The 20648-nt window shown below is 36.4% G+C and overlaps 2 protein-coding genes across 7 annotated transcripts in view; one reads left to right on the top strand and one right to left on the bottom strand.

Annotated features, from left to right (window-relative positions):
* srbd1 (S1 RNA binding domain 1) overlaps positions 1–1116 on the bottom strand; it is a 160556-nt gene extending 159440 nt beyond the window's left edge. For 4 of the 6 annotated variants that reach the window (XM_087278827.1, XM_087278831.1, XM_087278832.1 and 1 more), the window contains exon 1: positions 1018–1116. The gene's annotated coding sequence lies outside the window, so the exon portion shown is untranslated. Of the gene's footprint in view, positions 1–978 lie in introns of all 6 variants that reach the window. The other 2 variants (XM_087278833.1, XM_087278834.1) reach the window with 1 other exon arrangement.
* A 178-nt stretch (positions 1117–1294) lies between these two features.
* Positions 1295–19733, top strand: tm9sf3 (transmembrane 9 superfamily member 3). Its single transcript, NM_213389.1, is given in 15 exon segments — positions 1295–1484; positions 5996–6191; positions 6377–6499; positions 9779–9939; positions 10118–10195; positions 10300–10431; positions 11854–12020; positions 12241–12335; positions 12846–12976; positions 15419–15558; positions 17536–17604; positions 17777–17923; positions 18124–18207; positions 19301–19377; positions 19467–19733. Coding segments are annotated over 15 exon segments (1761 nt in total). The 5' UTR covers positions 1295–1391; the 3' UTR covers positions 19535–19733.
* Positions 19734–20648: the final 915 nt, after the last annotated feature.

The raw sequence follows: 20648 nt of genomic DNA, 5'->3' as shown, positions 1-20648 counted from the left end.
TGATAGAGAGGCAACAGTAACTCAAATAACCACTCGTAACAACCGAGGTGTGCAGAAGAGCATCTCTGAACTCACAAGTTGAACCTTGAGGCGGTTGGGCTACAGCAGCAGAAGACCACACCGAGTGCCACTCCTGTCAGGTAAGAACAGGAAACTGATGCTACAATTCGCACAGGCTCACCCAAATTGGACAATTGAAGATTGGAAAAACGTTTTCTGGTCTCGATTTCTGCAGCGACATTTGAATGGTCGAGTCTGAGTATTGTTGCTGACCATGTCCATCCCTTTATGACCACAGTGTACCCATCTTCTGATAGCTACCTCCAGCAGGATAATATGTGAATCATCTCAGACTGGTTTCTTGAACATGACAATGACAATTTAGTGGACTTAAATAAATTGTGGCCTCCACAATCGCCAGACCTCAATCCAATAGAGCGCCTTTGGGATGTGGTGGAACGGGAGATTCGCATCATGGATGTGCTGCTGACAAATCTGCAACTGTGTGATACTATCACGTCAATATGGACCAAAATCTCTTTGGAATATTTCCAGTACCTTGTTGAATCTATGCCATGAAGGAATAAAGCAGTTCTGAATGCAAACAGGGATTCATCCCAGTACTAGTATGTGCGTGTTATTTTAAAATTTTATATAATGCAGCTTATATTTCAAATTGTGATTGATATTTTTAAAATAATAAAACAAATTTAACCATTAACAGACCATAAACATGCAAATGTTTTTGCTTTCAAGCTCTTTAGGAGTACTATAAATATTTTTTAGGACGAGTTTGATTTGCAAGTTTTAAATCACAACCAACGAACCAAGAAGAAAACAAAACTGTAACAATAATAATTCATTAGTTATTTGGCAACTTGATTATTAAACACCTCACAATTCTGATGATGCTTGGAGGCATAATTATGGATAATGTTAAACTATTATTTTTATTAGACAAATTCAACTTTTACTTACAGTTTAAAACTCTCGATAAGTTAGCAGATTAGGCGTTACCTTTCACTCATTGTTTGAAGTTCCTATCAATGAACACTTCAGCAGTCCTGCTTTTACATCCTGCTAAGCAGCCTGCCTTTCCCACCACCGCTTCTGTTTGCGCTCAGATGACGTGGCCATGGGTGGCGAAGCGGAGGGTTTCATTCCTCATCGTTGACTCATCGCACTCTCTAACAATAGGTCAACATAACTCACGTGACCTCTTCCTACCAATCAGCGTTGTACGCGCTGATCACTCGCTGAACAATTTTACGACAAACTCGTATGTGAGCATCCTAAGACAACCACTGTCATAGAACCAGGAAGAAGGAAGGTGGGATAGCCCCCAAAAAGATACCATTTCAAATCAGTCGCAGAATTTTCCCTAGAAAACCATGGGGCTCTGCAAGTGGACGTTTGAAGTGGTTGTCTTGACGGCTGTTTTTAGTTCGTTTATACCAGTTCGAGCAGATGAACACGAGCACAAGGTAAGATAAACTGCGGGCCATGAAGCCCTGTGTTCGGTATGTGTATTCTCGAGAGACGCTGGATATTGTTCGGGTTGCAGTGTCAAGAGTAAAGAACGGAAATAAACTCATAACAACTGACATGCTAACTGATTTAACTGCTCTGTGTCTAGGTTAGAAATGCTAACGTTAAACACATCAGAAGCTACGCGGCTAGCCTAGCATCAGCTATCTCATTACATTATGTTGGCAAACAGCAGCGGCTCTGTTCGCAGTCATTTTTGCATGAACCATATCAAGTGTAATAATATTTTAACATAGCCTCTCGATGTGTTGGTGTACTGTTTGTTTTAGTTGTGTATGTATGAATGAGGTTACTCTTCTGTCGGCTAACCGTCGTTAGCTAAAATATGTCCGTCTGTACATACACACATCCGGTTCGTCCACACTTTTATTAAAATTATTCAATGCGAAACAATATACACGTAAATTAAAAGCAGCTATGGTTGCAGGAATGCTGCTTCAGAAATACTGTGATGGGATGTCAGTATTGTCTTGATGACAAGTTGTTTATTATGCATTTTACAATACTAAATTGTGTGTAAGTAAATCATAACAACTTATTTGAGCTAACAATAATTGTTATTTTAAAATGGTGGGTACCTTTACAATCAAAGAGCAATTGATTCATCAATTTGGCCCTACAATACATGTATATTTTATTTGTAGTGTGCAGTCTTACAGTCACAATAACAGTGTTTGCTTTGGGAATTGTATGTCTGTATAGACAAAATAAATTTAATATTTAAATTAAAAAAAACAATATAATGGTTTTTATCAAAATGTCATTTTTAGTTTTTTTCTGGTGAAAACAGCAAAAATGTAAGGTCATACACTCAAAACGCTCCACAATCATGAGGGAGGGGGGGTCTCTCCACACCACCACCAGTGTGCAGCATTCACTTGGATGATGCGACGGCTGCCACAGGAAAACGGCGCCAGTGCGCTCACCACACACCAGCTATTGGTAGACAATGATAGAACCAATTTGGTGGATGGGGAAGATTGGGAGGCCATGATCATTAGGGCCGGTAGAGGGACTTTGGCCTGGACACCGGGGTTACACCCCTGCACTTTCACGAGAAGTGCCATGAGATTTTTAAAGACCACAGAGAGTCAGGACCTCGGTTTAACGTCTCATCAGAAAGACGGCGCCCACTGACAGTGTGGTATTACTGGGGCATTAGGACTCACACAGACTGCAGGTTGAGTGCCCCCGGCTGGCCTCACTAACCAGTTCCAACAGCCACCTCGTTTTCCCAAGTGGTCTTCCATCCAGGTACTGACCAGGCTCAGCCCTGCTTGGCTTCAGTGAGTAACTGGTCTTGGGCTGCAGGGTGAAATGGCTACCAGTGGCATCAAAAAGTAGAAAAGTAATTTTGTGTGTTTGTGTTTCAATGACAGGATTGTTAAAACTATCCCTGTTTAGATGAATGTGCAAAAACGACATTAAAAATGTTATGCCTGCCATGCCAGTAGTTGATTTTAATTTTGTCTATAAATAAGTAAAATACATACTCGCTTACTTAAAATCCCCTAATTAGCTTTGTTTCTTTGTTTTTAACATTTTTGACATGCCTGTAGATGGAACATGTAATACTTGTGCGCGTGACATCACCGTTTTTACAAAATCAAAAACAGTAGCGCAAATTTGTTTGCAAAAGTTTGTCTTCAGATTGCTGTTGTTGTGTAAACATTTTAGTTTTTCGACTCATCTTTACTTTTATTTTTGTACTTTTTCAGTAATCTCGTAAACTACATCAATAAGAAAGAAAACACAATACTTGTTTCATTGTGACTTTGAATTCTCTAAGTCTGTGTCAGAACACAGTAAGGCTTTTACTTGGACTATATTTTTACAAGTCAATCTGCAGCTACTGTACGTTTCCATCCTCCTATTTTTAAAACGGTTGATGGAAACGGCAAGATGCGCCTAAATTGTAAAATGTATATAACTGAGTAGGATAAACTTTTTATTAGATAAGAAAATATGTGCATAAACTACAATGGAAACCCATTTATCAAACAAATTCCAGTAGGCAAATTAAATAGTCATGTGATTTTGTTGTAAGAGATCATGTGATGATAAAAATGTGTGTGAATGGACAACCCAGCAGGATGAGCACATTGTAAAACATCTCAAATGTTGTTTTGGTCATTCTTAAACCGCTTAACCATTTCATTGTAAGTGTATTTTATATTGTTAATATCACACCTTCAGACGCCACCTTTGTGCCTGCATACTGTCTTCTGAGGCGCAAGTCATTTAATAAATGAAGAAAAGATTCATCCAGCTTCTCCTACCGCAGCAAATTGCATTTCTTCTGTTGGTATTTGGCTCCAGTTAATCAGGACGTGATGATTTTGTTCTCTTTGACTTGTTGGATGGAAACACTGCTTTATGCACACATCTTTATGTGCAAAACTGGAATATCGCTTAAAAGTTAATTAGCATTTTTGGGTGGAAGCATAGATAATGTCTTTCTGCGGTTCTGACCTAAAGATTCTTACCAAACAAATCTTTATTTTAGACATTTACAGTTGTATTCTCAATTTTTTGAACGAAAAATAAAAACCATCAGCGGTACAGCACATGACAGTTTAATTCTAGATTTAGAATATTTACAGTTTGCACTCTTTCCCCATGACAGTTTTTTTTACTCTACCATGATCTCTTTGGTAATCTGTAATGATGAATTATAGTTCGTAAAATCAGCTATGTTGCCATATATACGCCATCCCACATCGCTAGAGGTGTAGGTATTTCTTGTGGCAAATGGGCCCCTTTGTGTTCAAACCAGTGTCGATGTGAAGTGAATGCTTCAGAGTGTGGGAGACAGTGTTTAGGGTTTCATTTATACAGACGTGCAGTTGTGATCTCTTCCACTTATTTTCATGTTAATTTTATTTAGACCATTGCATCCAGTGATACGAGTGTTGCGTTACTCGTTATAATTGTTCTCTACACACACGTAGGTTTATGTAACACTACCTGAATTACAGGTTCAAGCCCTGCCTGCCTTACTGCATTTTTTTTTTGTCATTTTTAATTCAAAGGATTTAAAAAATAGTTCACTTAAAAAGTGTGATAAATTATTGACCCTTACTGACAATCTAAATCTAAAGGGCTTTCTTTTTTTCCTTTTTTTTTGGTGGAAACAAAAAAGAAGATATTTTGGGTAATTTCTCAATGGCTTTTATTTGCCTTCATACTATGGAAATCAGTCATTCAGTCAGTATTCTTTGAAAATTCATTCTTGTATTCCTCAGAAGAATCTCAGTCTTACAAGTTGAAACAGCATGATTATGAATTATATTAGTGTATAATTAATAGCTGATTTTTTTTAAATTTATTATTATAACTTTCAGTATTCATCCATTCTCCATTCCACTCCATAATAAATTACATTTCATTTATAGCAGTTAATGGTGTTAACTATTGTGATGTATTGTCTGTCTTTCATTGTTATTGTCTTCTGTTTAGTTCATTATGAGTTATAACATTTCTCAAACATACAACAGGGTACTAATAATAACCCTTGACAAAGGATGTCATTCATTATTCTCCTAATATATAAAATTAGAGCAGATTTAACACCTCTTTCATACAGTAAACCCCTCAATTCAGTGCCAAACATTTGGAGTGCGAAAAGATGCTGGTTTGGAACGTTATGGCTAGTATCCAATCACATCTCTCATATTTACATGCTTTTGGACCATAACAAAAACTGCATGTTTCAGCTTTTAAAGGGACAATGTGAAATAGTGATGTCAATATGTCATTTGGAAAGAAAAAGAGTTTTATTCTTATTTTTATATTTTGAAAACTCCAAAATATACAATGAGGAAGAGCAAAAGTGCTGCATTCCTCCAGTGAATGACACTGTTACCACAAATAAGGACGTTAACTCAAAGTTTAGGAGTTAGAGTGTGTATAGATGGTGTTTGAATAAACCCAGGATTAATTGTTAACTTGTGGTTTATTATAAGCAGTTTAAAATAAGAGGGTGATTGCACAATATTTTGTGTACCATGGGGTTTAGAATGACAGTGAGTTAACTTTTAAAGTGTGAATAGTCATGAAATCCTAAATGAAATGTAATATTGGACAAATGACTTGATGCTTTTTTTTCTAGAAGCCATATTAGTTTATTTGATCGTTATTTAGTTTGGGATTTGGTTGCATTACATCAATGTGCATTATATCAGTGGCCCGATTATGAAATGTCTTTCCTGCCAGCTAAATGTTATCATCTTGAATCAAAAATGGGTTTGAGCCTGGATGGCATTGTGTGTGTGCGTAATTTGTTCAGATATTATTACATTTTGCTCTTTTCAGGGAATTGTTCAGAAGTAAAATGGAGACAAATTTAGTTTCTTTTAAATGGTGACATCTGACGTTGAATAATAATCACAAAGAAGTAGATTCTGATATTAGAAATGGATGCTAAGACTGTTTCTTTCTCCTACAGTACACAGATAAAGAAGAGGTGGTTTTATGGATGAATACAGTGGGCCCTTATCACAACCGACAGGAGACCTATAAGTACTTCTCCCTACCGTTCTGTGTGGGAACGAAAAAAACTATTAGTCATTATCATGAGACATTAGGAGAGGCGCTACAGGGGGTTGAATTGGAGTTCAGCGGTCTGGACATCAAGTTCAAAGGTATGGTCACACATTAATGTCACTAACATGCTAACCAGTTCAAACGAAGCTTATGGACATCCATAAGCATTGAATAGTGCGACTATGTAAATTCCATTTTCTTGTTCATTTGAGTTTGGTTAGTAAAATATTATCATAATAGAGTAGTATTGCTTTTGTGAATGCATTGTGGATTTGTCTTGCAGAGGAGGTGTTGCAGACGACATACTGTGACATTGAACTTGACAAACCTAAAAGAGATGCATTTGTCTATGCCATCAAGAACCACTACTGGTACCAAATGTACATAGATGACCTTCCCATCTGGGGTGAGTAACTGCGAACACAGAGTTATTGACAAGTCTGTTCTTTTCTAAGTGTACAAAGCCAAAGCTCTGGTTTATTTCAGCAGATACCTTTTAAAGTTTTTTTTGTTTGTTTTGTGTGGTTTTATCGAGTAAACATTCAGTTACGTTTACTGTTGCTTTGCAAATTTAAGCAGATTTCACTTATGTTTTGGTTAAGGTCCGCATGTTTACCCTGTTGACAATGGACCCGTTTAAATCTGAAACAGAGCTTGAATATTACCTTGAATATTACTAATAGGATAATTAATCAAGTAATAGGCTTTTATTATACTTTCACTTTCCATTTTATTTTTATGTATTTTCGTTTGCATTCTTTGAATGTTTTTCTTGGATAATTTCAGATCGTTTGGCAAATAAACATTTTTGATTTTTCATTTGTTAGCTTTTTGGGGTTTTATTTATTTTTTGCTCATTGTCTTTATTTTAACTAAACTCAGTTTGAAATTGAGTAGCTGTGAATGGGAGAATGTAATTTTCAGGCAAAATTACAAAATATCTTCGGACAATTTTTTTTAGACAGCAAAAGGACTAGATGAGGTCTTTGTGGGTGATACTAATATATGTTTGGAATCCAGCAGTTTGCAACTTTAATCATGTTTAAAGATTAACCTGATCTTCGGCTATCTATTGTTCTTGTATGTAGAGACTTTCTATTGTACTTTTGCCTTGGCTGAAAATGCAGTTGACACAATTTTTAAAGTCCTAATGGACGTGTTGATCAGTATGTTTTTAGTTCAGGGGTGTCCAAACCTGTTCTTGGAGCTCCAGTCATCATTAAACAAACCTGAACCAGCTAATCAAGGCCGTCAGGATTACTAGTCTGCATTTGAAAGCTGAAATATGCTTCAGGCAGCATATGAATACAGGAAGGCAACATGACACGTCTGAATCCAATGATCGTGTCAACATTTATACAGAGATGCATTCATCAGATTTTTAAAAGGAAGCATAGCTTTGTCCTCTGCTGTCTGATATCCCGCATTTTTTTGCTTTGTTGTGAAAGCTTGGCTAAAAAATTAAGATGGCATCTGAAACTTGCAGTTTTGGTTCGTTTGTGTTTAAATGTGCTTTTGGCCAACTTTCCCCACCTTGGATGTCATTTCTAGCAAGACATTATTGATGTTGGTCTTCAAAACTGATTTATTTCTAAGTTCTTATTTAATCAGCATAGCAGGGTACCTTCATGCACAAATGCTTCCTGCCAAGTTATGTCCTGATAGGCTGCCCTAGAAATGATCAAGAAAGCATTTTGGAGCTGGATGTAGTGGAAATCTGCAGAATGTTTCTCACAATTGAACCTATCTAAAGGCTGATTTCTACTTCTGCTCCAAGCGCACGCGTATGCTATGGCCCAGTCTACGTGTCGACGCATAGCCCCTCGCCATGGCCACCGGCGTCACTGACGTGCACCTCTCAAAAAATGTAGCGCAAGCTCTGTGATTGGTCGACTTGGTAGCGCTGACGAGTGTGTGCGGATCTGAGAGCCGCAACTGTGAAGTCCAGTGAAGAAGCTCCGGATGGAGACTGCTGTTTTGTGTTTACCTTATGATTAAAGTTGTTGCACGTCCGCCGGTTCCTGCCTCAAAATTAGCGAATTTGAGCCACTTGTACATTTAAGGAAGCGTTCGTAAAAAACAAAACAACAGCGAAGGAACTCGACACTGAGAAATATCAACATCTACTGCCAACTAGCTTTTCGGAAGTTTATTGCAGACCAACAGAAACAGCGCGCAGAGGTATAAATGCACAGCTACACGCGTTGCATGCGCCGTGAGTCACTTGACACAGATCTATAAACCAGGTTTAAGGAGTATTGTTTTCCATTATGCTACATTTGACAATGCTGAGATGTTGCTCTGAGATGGTGTCCATGTGTCATTACAAATGCCCTGTGAGGAGCATCACTGTGAATAAAAGAAGTGTTTTTAAAAATCCAAAGAGAAGGTTTGAAAAAAGGTGCATTAGTTTGTGCACTGTTTCCTAGCTTGTACGGCCTGTACAGCCTGTTTGAGATCAGGTTAAGTAGTTTCCTGATGCTTAATGTAGCTTCTCTGTTAACTCGGGGGTTTTAACCCAGAGTTTGTGATTTGCCTTTGGACTGCATTCAGCTGAAATTGAGAAATTGAGCAAACAGACAGGCAAGTTACCATAGCAACATACCCGATTTAAACCAACCCACATTCTTGAGCCCAAAAACTCAGTTTGCTTAAACTAAACGTGAACTTGATCAGTGTAAAACCCATCCAGCCTTAGGTGAATAAAACCATTCATGAACAAGACCCTTCATGCCATTAAGTTTAACAAGGCATTCAACATTTGATACTGATGTAGCTTTAACAATCTTTGTAATGGAGGAATTAAATATTATTTTTTTCAAACTTCAGTCATAATTTAAGCTCATGGTATTTATAATTTGTAAAATTTCTTACCCTGTTCCAACCCATCCTCCATCAGACCAACCCATCCTCCATCAGACCAATGAGTGTTTCCTCCCAGTCAGTCAGGATATGGTTATGTCAGCTTAGCAGCAAATGCCCTGAGCATGTCCATTCCCTGCCTGAGTGACTCAAGTCAACAGTCATGATGGTGTAGCCACTGGCACAAAAATTATTTTGAAAAGTTCCATTATGAGTGAATGTTTTGGAAGCTTACCATCAACTGACTGTTTTTTTAATGCTCTTGTACCTCAGATAACGCATTTTTAATCTTTACCTAAAACACAAAAAGTACAGCTTTCAGTGCCTGGAAGGAAAAACTGATTTTATTGAAGTATTTAGAATATGTTTTTTTTCCATGGGACATTTTGACAAATAGTTATTAATATATTATTCTAATGAAATATATTTTTGGTTCTTTTTTTTCCTCAGTCTTAGTTTTGATCCTTCATTTAAAACATAATCCTTATACATAGTTTTTTTTCTTGACAAATTGAAAATGTTTTTACTTGATTTTTAATGGTTTTACTTGGCATTTGCAATTTATTCATTATGTGTAATGTAATAAAGTAGACGAAACAATATTTAAACGAAATAATGTATGCCAGATGTATTTGTTACGATCTGACTGCTTTGTAAAGCATGAGGTTGTGATAGTGGTTATTTTTGAGGCTGAGAAAGCTATCAGTGAGTTTAAAAGATTTCATTATATTTAAAATTTTATTTGCTTGTTTATTTATACAAATTTTAGTGATTTAAGAATAAGCATTTTGCCTTCATTTAATTATTATAATTTTTTTTAAAGGAATTGTTGGTGAAGCTGATGAGAATGGAGAGGACTATTACCTTTGGACTTACAAAAAGCTGGAGATCGGACATAATGGGAACAGAATTGTGGATGTTAACCTAACCAGTGAGGGCAAGGTTAAGCTTGTTCCAAACACGAGAATTCCCATGTCATACTCTGTGAGTGAAGTTTTCCTGACCTTCATAAACATGCAATTCTGTGCTAATAATGGGTAAATTGAACTATAAAATTAATATGAATGCTTAATATTGTGTGAAATGCATCAGTGCTTCTTTACACCGTTAGCCTCTTTCTCATGCACATGTGATATTAAATTATTTGTGATCATCTCTACAGGTCAAGTGGAAGAAATCTGATGTGAAATTTGAGGATAGATTTGACAAATACCTTGATCCATCTTTCTTTCAACACAGAGTAAGTCTTAAAAAATGTTGTGCTATTTCTTTCTAAGGGAATATAAAACGTTCTGAATTGTATATTAAATCCATTTGTTTGTGTGTGATTTATGCACATAACAGATTCACTGGTTCTCAATATTCAACTCATTCATGATGGTGATTTTCCTGGTGGGCCTTGTTTCAATGATCCTGATGAGAACATTAAGGAAAGACTATGCCAGATACAGCAAAGAGGAGGAAATGGATGACATGGTGAACATTTTTTGTATTCTGAAACAAATCTGTTTTAAAAATCCTTTCAGCTTTTTTTTTTTCTGACACATTGGTAATAATAGACCAGTAGTAGTTTTAATTATGTGTATGTAAATAAGGGAGTCTGCCCAACTAAGAGGGTCTGTCTGAACAAAATATCACACAAGAGGAAGTGCTGAATGGAGCGCTTGTAGTAAAATCAGGTCAACAATCTGAGATGAAAATTTTATCTATGATTTTTAAATTAGTTGTTTTGTATTACCAACTTCGAATGTGAGTACAGAATAACTCTGTGTACAGTATCCCTCATCAAATTAAATATTCACTTGTATAGCGCTACAGTAAATATATATATTTACTCGGGGGAGTTGCAGTGTTACACTAATAAAAAATTAAAGAAAAATTGTCTTCTATCAACGAACAAAGGATTGCTTGGAGTCATAAAGTCACAAGTCTGATTTTAATTCATTGAGAGAAGCTGACTGGGGAATAAAATCTCTAAGTTAACCTGTAAATGAATACTTCTCAAAACGCACAAACAAAAAAAGATATTAGCATTAGCTTAGCTTGAAGGAGTTTGAAAAATCATTAAAACCCAATATTGCCCATTCCTACTATATTTAACAAGTGTCCAAATAAAAGAAAAATGTGAAATCCTTTAAATTATTGAAGTATTTATGTTTATTTATTACATTTTTTATAGATTTTTTTGGAAAAAATATATGGTGAAATATATAAATTCTCAGAAATAAAATTACCCATACAGTGAAATAGAATTTAGTAGAGATGCTCCGATCAGGATTTTTGCAGCTGATACAGAGTTCCAATACTTTATTGTGGTGATCGGCCGATACTGAGTACCAGTTTTAATGCTTCAAGCTTTATAATGCCTCAAAGCACATTTTCCATCCAAGTATGACACTTAAGTGGAGATCTTGCCTTACCTTAGTGAATAAATTAAGAATGTTGCATATAATCCCTTAAACGCATTTCTTTTTACCATTTAGGTGTAAACATATTATGGCCAGAAGCAGCTTTACAGAAAATAACATAACACGGATATAAAAATTGATGTAAAATTGATGATATAAAAAGTGCATGTGTGTCTTCCTCTGCTTGTAAAATCCTAAACGAACACCTGTTATTTGTTCATAAAATCGGCCTAATTGGTGAGTCTCGATCGAGTCATTAAATGTGATTATCGGCTGATGCCAATCTTCAGTTGATTGATCAGAGCATCTCTAGAATTTCGGTCACACCTACCACCCATAATTTGTTGTATCCATGTTGATTTACAACCTCACAATGTTTACAGCTCTGTAATTTAATCCTAATTTTTTCTTTCCAGGGTTGAAATCTCTCTGCATTTAACCTGTATTCTGTTTTCTTCTACTTCTTTTTTTTTTTTAATCTCTCAATCAGGATCGTGATCTTGGTGATGAATATGGCTGGAAGCAGGTTCACGGGGATGTGTTCAGGCCATCCAGTCACCCGCTGATCTTCTCCTCCCTCATTGGCTCTGGCTGTCAAATTTTTTCAGTTTCCCTTATAGTCATCATTTTGGCCATGATTGAGGACTTGTATACAGAGTAAGTTTCACCTATGATTAATAGGACAATTTCAAATGAACTAGCTATACCCTTGTATTATTTAATTATCATTTACAGGGCTGAATTAAAAATGAAATAATGTGTAGCCGCAATAAACATTTGGAAATATGGAAATAGGGACTGTAAGGGATAAAAACAATCTGTTGAAAAATGTTCTTGATAATATTGGTTTCATTAATAAAATCTCATGCTTTTGTAGGAGAGGGTCCATGTTGAGTACAGCCATATTTGTTTATGCTGCCACGTCTCCAGTCAATGGCTACTTTGGTGGAAGCCTATATGCAAAACAAGGAGGTATGCAAACTAAAACATGTAACATCTGCTTAAAGGAAAGCTCCAAATATATTTACAATGAGTTAGTAAATATGTAGCTAGTTATATTTAGGTCCAGATAGAATCTAGATTCAAATCAAAGTACTATCAATTTTTTTATATGTCAGATGGTGTTATTTATATATTACTCACTAGTTTTATTTATGCTGCATAATGATTAAACTGATAATCCCAATTAATTTCCTCCAAATGATTTTTCATTTGAATTCTTTCGTTTTTACATACACAAGTTAGTAGTCTGTCAGGTTAAATGCTTTTTTGCTTCTATTTATTACAATTTCATCATTTAACATACTATATAATGTTAAAACTAATTAATCTCAAGTGCTGAAGCAGAGACATTCTTAATATTAATATCCTTTAAATGAGCCCTTTGAAGCTGTTCCAGTCAATCCAGTCAAATGTTAGGGATGAAAGTATCCTGTTGTTTCTTTACCTACTATTTTTTTTTATTTGTTTATTTTTTTGCAGGGAGGAGATGGATAAAGCAGATGTTTATTGGAGCCTTCCTGATTCCTGCAATGGTGTGTGGTACAGCGTTCTTCATCAACTTCATCGCCATCTACTACCATGCCTCAAGAGCAATCCCATTCGGCACTATGGTGAGTTGGGAAAGAGTCATTTATTTTAAATCTTAATGTTAATGTGGACAGTTTGATTTGTTTGTTGCATGCTAGTGGTGTTATAAAGTTCAAAGTCCTTTTGGAAGTCATTTACACCATGGTTTAAATACCTGTATTATGCAATTGAAAGTTCCTCATTTTGCATTGACTGCTCTGATTATGTTTAAATCCATCCTGACAAAAAATAAATAAAAAATACAACGCTCAAATATTCTAATGATAAACACTGCTGCAGCGTCTCTTTTCTCTGTTCTAGCATTCTCTATGTGCAAGGTTTACGAATGCTCATTGCAATTATTCGTTTGTTTCATAAACATCTAAAAAAGGTTCTACACGGGAGTCGCTGTCCATTTGGCAAGTGCTGAAATATAACCTAAATGGAGTCGCATCCGAACGTTTAACCTTTAATCGTCATTTCAGGTGTATCAGCAATCAAAATTAAATTAAGCACCTACTGACAGGTTGAGGCACTGGCAAAATGTTTGAACAATCTTTTTTACCATTTTTGTTTTCAATGTAAGATGTGTATTTCTTTTCCAACCCTGCTCTTTTAATTACTTAGTTGATATAATAATTATATTAAAAGAGTAATAAAGTGTTCAATAGAAATACAATCAAATCCTTTATTTATAATCACACTACACCTGAATAAAGTTAAAGGTGTAATCTGATGGTTGTCCTGCAGGTGACCTTATAACCCTCTCTTCAAACACATAGGGCTTTAACGACTTAAGCCTGATTTATACTTCTGCATCAAGTGCCCAGCGTAACCCATGGCGCATGCAACGTGCGTGGCTGTGCATTTATTCTTCTGCGCGCTGTCTCTGTTGTTCTGCATTAACACTTCCGAAACGCTAGTTGGCAGTGAGGTGTAAATGTTCCTTTGTGTCGATTTTCTTCGCTGCTTTTTTTGGTTTTCCTGAACACTTCCGGGATGTACTAGTGGCTCAAACTCGCTCATTTTGAGGCAGGAACCGGCGGACGTGCAACAACTTTAACTGAGGTAAACACAAAACAAAACTTTCTATCCGGAACTCTTTCACGGGACTCCACACTTGTAAACACTCGCTTCTTCAGGGTCGCGCCATTCACGCGGCTCTCGGTCCCGCCCAGACTCGTTAGTGCTACCAAGCTGACCAATCACAGAGCTTGCGCTATGCGTCGTTGCGACGTGTAGTTACATATTTTGAGAGGTGCACATCAGCGATGGCCACGGCGAAGGGCTATGCGTCAGCGCCGTAGCATACGCTGGCTTTTGACGCAGAATTATGAATCAGCCTTAAGAGCATGTTCAAGTGCTACTTAAAGGGATAGTTCACCCAAAAATTACAATTCTGGGGTTACTTACCCTTCACTGGTTTGACTTTCCTCTGTTGAACACAAAAGAAGCTGTGTAAACCTGTAACCATTGCCTTCTATAGTCCTTGTTTTTCCTACTATGGAAGTGAATGGTTACAGGTTTTCAGCTTTTGTGTAACAGAGATTATCACTTGTTTGCGGGCATCCTGTAGTGTCTGTGCATTTGTGGGAGACTACCGAAACTTCCGGGATGTCTGTTGAATGATCTCCCGCACTACTCATAATTCTTTCTTCATATAGCCGTATGCCTATTACATATCCATAAAACACTGATATAACCAGGCGCGGATCATTTTGTTTTCTCACTACAATCGATCCGCTCCAGAGTTTGTTTCAATCGAGCCGAGACCATCTCATTCAAGCGATCTTGGAGCGATTGTTTTGGCGCGGATCCAATCGCGATTGCTGGTTTCACATATGCCAATCAAACCGCGCTAACTGGGCAAACGAGACAGGTTCCGAAACAAAAGTGTAGGTATGAAAGCACTCTAAGGCCAGACATACAATTAATTTTATGATCTACTTACCCAGCCCTGGGGACTCCTTTATAAAACTTTGCATAGAAACCTTCCTACAAGTAAACATATGTCAGAATAAGTAATTATTTTTGTTTAATACTGACTATGCTCTTATGATTTCAAGTGAATATTTAAGGCAGATATGTTTACTAATAGTTTACTTATATGCGCACATTCTCCTGTTAAGTTTGTATTTTTATAAATCATAAATTTGGTGTGGGATGTGCAAGCCCTTGTTCTTTGTAAATGCAAGCAAAAGTGGATTTGCTTTCATATCATAAAATCAAAAGTTACAAACGTAAATGGGTGTGTTCAGGAGGGTTGAAATGACTGACTTCTTTCAGACAGTTGACCAATTTATGATGTACTTTAATCTATAAATTGATACTGCCCTTTAAAGTTAACTGACAGCTCGGTTGCACACAACAATTAATTTAATATCTGACTAAGCATAATAGAAGCTATTTTCAAGTGTGTATAGCTCTGCACAGTACTGTATGCAATGTATTTGTTGAAATGTGATGTTTCTCATTTGTTTGATCAGGTTGCGGTGTGCTGCATCTGCTTATTTGTAATTCTACCTCTGAACCTGGTGGGGACGATCCTGGGCAGAAACCTCTCCGGACAGCCCAACTTTCCTTGTAGAGTCAATGCTGTACCCAGACCCATCCCAGAAAAGAAATGGTATATACACTTCACAGATTGCCTAAAACCTGCTTAGTTGTCTTTTAGGGGTGTAATGATTGACAAAATCCACAGTTCACTTCGATGTGTGTCTCCCTCGTCATCAAAGCAGATGACCCGCTTCATTCCAGACGTCTTTCAGGGATGTAATTGTTTGGCTACTGTGTATATAACATAACGAAATTGTGCAGTCCTATAATGTGACTAAGTCGCTAACAATATGCAAGACTATGAAATCGCTTTGCGTGCACGGCTGTGAACTTTTTCCGCACTCACATTTGCATGTCACGACCACATGCGCTCTATGTACACAACAAATACAGCTGCAGGACTCACATTTGTTATTATTCTCTGCTTATCATCTGTCCTTATGTCTTCATTAATCCAGTGCTATAACCTAGCACCACAAATATAATACCTGAAAGTGTCACAAGGTTAGATGATACTACAAATTTATAAAGATATATTTTATAAATAATTAAAACTAGGCTATTGAAAACCGACTAAGCCGAAGGAAAGTGATATACTCTTACTAACGATGTTTGATTATTTTTTTGAGGTTGGAATGTTAAAGTATATTAGGCTACTCAATTTAACTGTACTTAATATTTTTGCAGTTCGAATTGTTGACTCACTAGTAGTTTATTTATCAGGGTGGAATAAAGAGTCAACTAAACTACAGGGAAAGTTATATTCTGTTGACACAAGACCATTAACCGAATTAAGTGTTGCCATCTAGCGGCGTTGTGTGGATCTGTCCTGACATTGAGGTACAAAGTATAAACATATTAAATACCGAAGTCACAATAGGGTATATGCCGAGCTAGTGCAGTTCCCATGCTGATACACTTCCGGTGACCTGTTATTGTGAACTTTTTACCATTTTATACGGTTCCTTATACAGCATCGATGTTGTAATGTCATTAAAATACATTCAGTTAAATAAACTTTAGCATTTATTTAGTTGCTCAAGCGTAAAACGAGGCAAAAAGCTGTTTACTCGCACGCGCCCATCAGAATCAGCAGGCTAACGCAGAAGCTCCATTGAATATACTGGGGTAAAATAAATGCTCATATTATAAAGATATGGCGGGGGAAATGTAATTTAATGCAGTGCTTCTTGTACAATCTGAGACCCACTTTAAATCGGATATCACTCAACTTGTGGAGATCGCTGATTTTTAAAGAAAACAGACCTTAAACGCACCGGATTTTGCATTGGCATTCAATACGCCGGAAGCGCTTAACCCAGGTTACTGGCAAATTAAAAGTCCTATTAGCATGCTTCGGCATATACCCCATTAAACTGCTAAACATTTAAACTGATAAAACAAAAATGTAAAAATCTTAAATTGTGTGGCCAATATCAAATTTATATAATAAATGTTGGTAACACTTTATTTTGATGGTCCATTTGAGTATTAGTAGACTGTCTGCTTAATGTTTCGATATGCTCCTTCAACAGACATTTAACTGACTGTAAGAAACTTTGCAAGTACATGTCAACTTGCACTAACCCTAACTCCAACCTAACAGTCTGCTTATAATCTAATGAGAATTAATTGGCACGTAGATGCAATGTAACTTAAATTCAACAAACAGATCATCAAATTAAAGTGTGACCAGAATATTGTCTGTTTATTTATTTTTTATGGAATTATGATTATTAATTATTTAAGAACACACACACACATGTATAGCTAGTTCAACACAACACTGCAGAAGCTTTCTCAGATGCACACAGCTGGGTTTTTGAAAAGGACTTGAGCACCGAACCAAAAGTCTTGTACCAAACAATGCAATGTGAATCTGTGTAGTGTTGCATCATTATTGGCTTTTATGTTTGTCCAGGTTTTTAAAAAAAAAATTCTGAGCATAATTACCTAATACTCAAATAAGTGATCTGAATATAAATACTTAATAAATGCAGAAATTGATAGTTATAGCCTAACAAATCAATCTTTCTCTGATTAACAGGTTTATGGAGCCAGCAGTTATCGTGTGTTTAGGTGGCATCCTTCCATTTGGCTCGATATTCATTGAAATGTAAGTCTGCAGACTTGTTCTGGATATATATATATATATATATATATATATATATATATATATATATATATATATATATATATATATATATATATATATATATATATGTATGTATGTATATATATGTCTGAAATATCTGTAAGATTAAAAAGCGCCTCATGTCTCCCTTTAGGTACTTCATTTTCACATCTTTCTGGGCCTACAAGATTTACTATGTGTATGGATTTATGATGCTGGTGCTGGTGATCCTGTGCATCGTTACTGTCTGCGTCACCATTGTCTGCACCTACTTTCTTCTCAATGCAGAAGACTACAGATGGTAAAGGCGTATTGTCTTTGGAAATGTTGTTTTGCTCGTGCATTTTAATTTAGTTTCTACATCTTTCCTTCCAAGGGGATTTGGAATCAGACCACAGAGGCGTTTAAAATGTGTTGTTGAGACATATGCATCATAGCCAGATGACATCATGACAGTAATTAATGTAAGATTAATGTTATTTTCATTTTTGTGTCATTCAGGCAGTGGACAAGCTTTCTCTCTGCAGCGTCAACAGCAGTTTATGTTTACATGTACTCCTTCTACTACTATTTCTTCAAAACAAAGTGAGTTTGTTTTGTTTACTAATGTTGTTATATATATGAATGCTTTACATTTTAAAAACACTAATTTATTTATCCTAAGTCTCTCAACTTGTGTAAATTCCTTTTATCAAAAGTTAAAAAAAAAAGATGTTTGCTCCTTGTATACACAGACACACACACACACACACACAAACACACACACACTTACAAGATGTTAAAAACTTCCTATATTAACCCGTCTGGATCCTTATTTTGTCTAATGCAAATAGCTTAGTTTTTGCTGAAATATTTTTATTTGTTTGACTTCATATATTTACATTCATCAATTTTACACCAAGTACAAAATAGATATACTTGGGAACTTCAAGAGAAAAAATAAAACCCATTAAAATGGCAAAAAGGCATACATTCTTTGCTAACAGGCTTCATGTTGTTGGCAAGCACTGCAGGCCAAATGAATTAAGAATGATGTAATTATAATTATGTGGGTGTGCTGGAGTAAATACGAGTTTTTGTATGTATTTTTTTTTATATTGGGAGATTTGAATGTTGTTCTGAATGTAGTGGGCACATGTTTAATGTAATTAATGACGTACATTGAAGGGCATAATAATTTGGACTGGAATGTAGCCTACAGTATATGTGTCTGCGTTTGACGCATGTCGTCCGGTTGTCTTTGCAATGAGTTCTGCCTTCTAGTGTTTGTAACTGCATTTTCTGATTACCATTGAAACAGTCTTAAAGGAGATTGGTGTCTCACTGATCTTTGCATACCTGCAGTAGCTCTGGCAAAGTACATTTTTAAACACAAGTAGGGCTCAAGCAACAACCACTTCAGATTACTTCAGATTCTGCTGCTGATTTTATATGTGTAATTGAACCGTGCCTTCTGCAAGCAGTTTTTGAATTTTCAGGATTCACCCATTTATTTAGATTGGACTTTGTCTCGGATGAGTGCCAAGTGAACTGACAAGTGAAAGTGACTGTTGTTGTTGTTGTTGTTGTTTTTTTTACACTGACAGTGCAAAATATATACCAGTCTTATCTTATTCTGAATTTATCCACATAAGTTATAACTACATATCATTAATTGATTTCTGAATTGATTCCCCAGGATGTATGGCTTATTCCAGACGTCATTCTACTTTGGCTACATGGCTGTGTTCAGCACTGCTCTGGGAATCATGTGTGGTGAGTACAAGAAAAGCCCCTCTTAAATCAAATGCTCCTACATGGGAATGCAGCGTTATGAACACAACACCTCTCCTTTTCGTTATCAGGAGCGGTGGGTTACATGGGAACAAGTGCCTTTGTGAGGAAGATCTACACAAATGTGAAAATCGACTAAAACTCTGCAGAGACGCAGCAGAAGAGCCGACACTTCCTCCCGATCGAAACGGGCACAAAGTCTCCATTTATTTTGCAAGATGAGATTGTGGTATCTTGTACAAAATCTAGTTTTCCATTTTCTCAATGAATTAAACGTTGCGGCATGATGCATACACAAGGGTAAACCGAGAGGTTAAATAAACAGGACTTTTAATTTTTTTTCCCTTTTTTTTTTTTAATCGTTGATTTTTTTTTTTTTTTCCCTCCAGAGGAAACGCAGGCAGATAAAAGGGGAAAGAAAGTACACCACAGCATTGCTCTTATTTCTTAGAAAGTCAATCCCACCCAAAACAACCATTGAACAGATCTTTATTGATGGAATGGTCTAGCTCTCTTCAGTGAAGAGGCCAAAGTGTATTGAGAGCCTTTGTTCTATTATATGAGAATATTTTGGAGAGTGGGGTTTACGTCCATCCTCTTGCTTGTCTGTTTTGTATTACAGAGTCGCCATTGTTGTGGTATCGTTTTACGCGCTTGCAAATCACACCAAAAACACAATGTGGTTTAAAATTCCAAAATATTTAATTTCTTCGTTTTTTTTCCATAGATAAATTGATACGAAACGATGCGAAGCGTCCAGGTTTAGCTTTAGCGGGTGCTGTCCTGTCGCTTGGTACATCAGATACAGTTCGCTATCCACGGGAGAATTTAGTGAGACGATCTGAGATAGTTTTTATGGCTTGTGTGACGTGATGTTTCCTTTTTTCCAGTTTAGTCTTATGTTGTCGTTTGGGTTTGAATGAAGTCTGCTGGTAAAGATAATATATGGAGGGGGTGGCCATGTATATAACCTTAATAATGTAACTGTAGATGTAGATCTCAAATGTATTTTGGTTGTACAGATTTATTAAAGGGTGTCTTTTCTTTCTTTTATGGACAGTCTAAGGTTTAAGGTTTGTTTGTTACTTTATTTGAAGGTTGGGGTGGCACATTTGGTTACATCTTGCCTGATATTGCATGGATTATTCACCAAATCATATGATCAGATTCTGTTTGTTTGTTTTTAATAAGAGTTCCACTTGGGTTTTTTTTAGGTGACCCCCATCACTACCCTTGTTCATTTGCATCTTGTA

The sequence above is a fragment of the Danio rerio genome, chromosome 13 (genome assembly GCF_052040795.2).
Source record: "Danio rerio strain M-AB ecotype USA chromosome 13, GRCz13ab, whole genome shotgun sequence".
Classification (NCBI taxonomy): domain Eukaryota; kingdom Metazoa; phylum Chordata; class Actinopteri; order Cypriniformes; family Danionidae; genus Danio; species Danio rerio.
The sequence above is the reverse complement of the archived record's forward strand: the minus strand, read 5'-3'. Positions and strand labels throughout refer to the sequence as shown.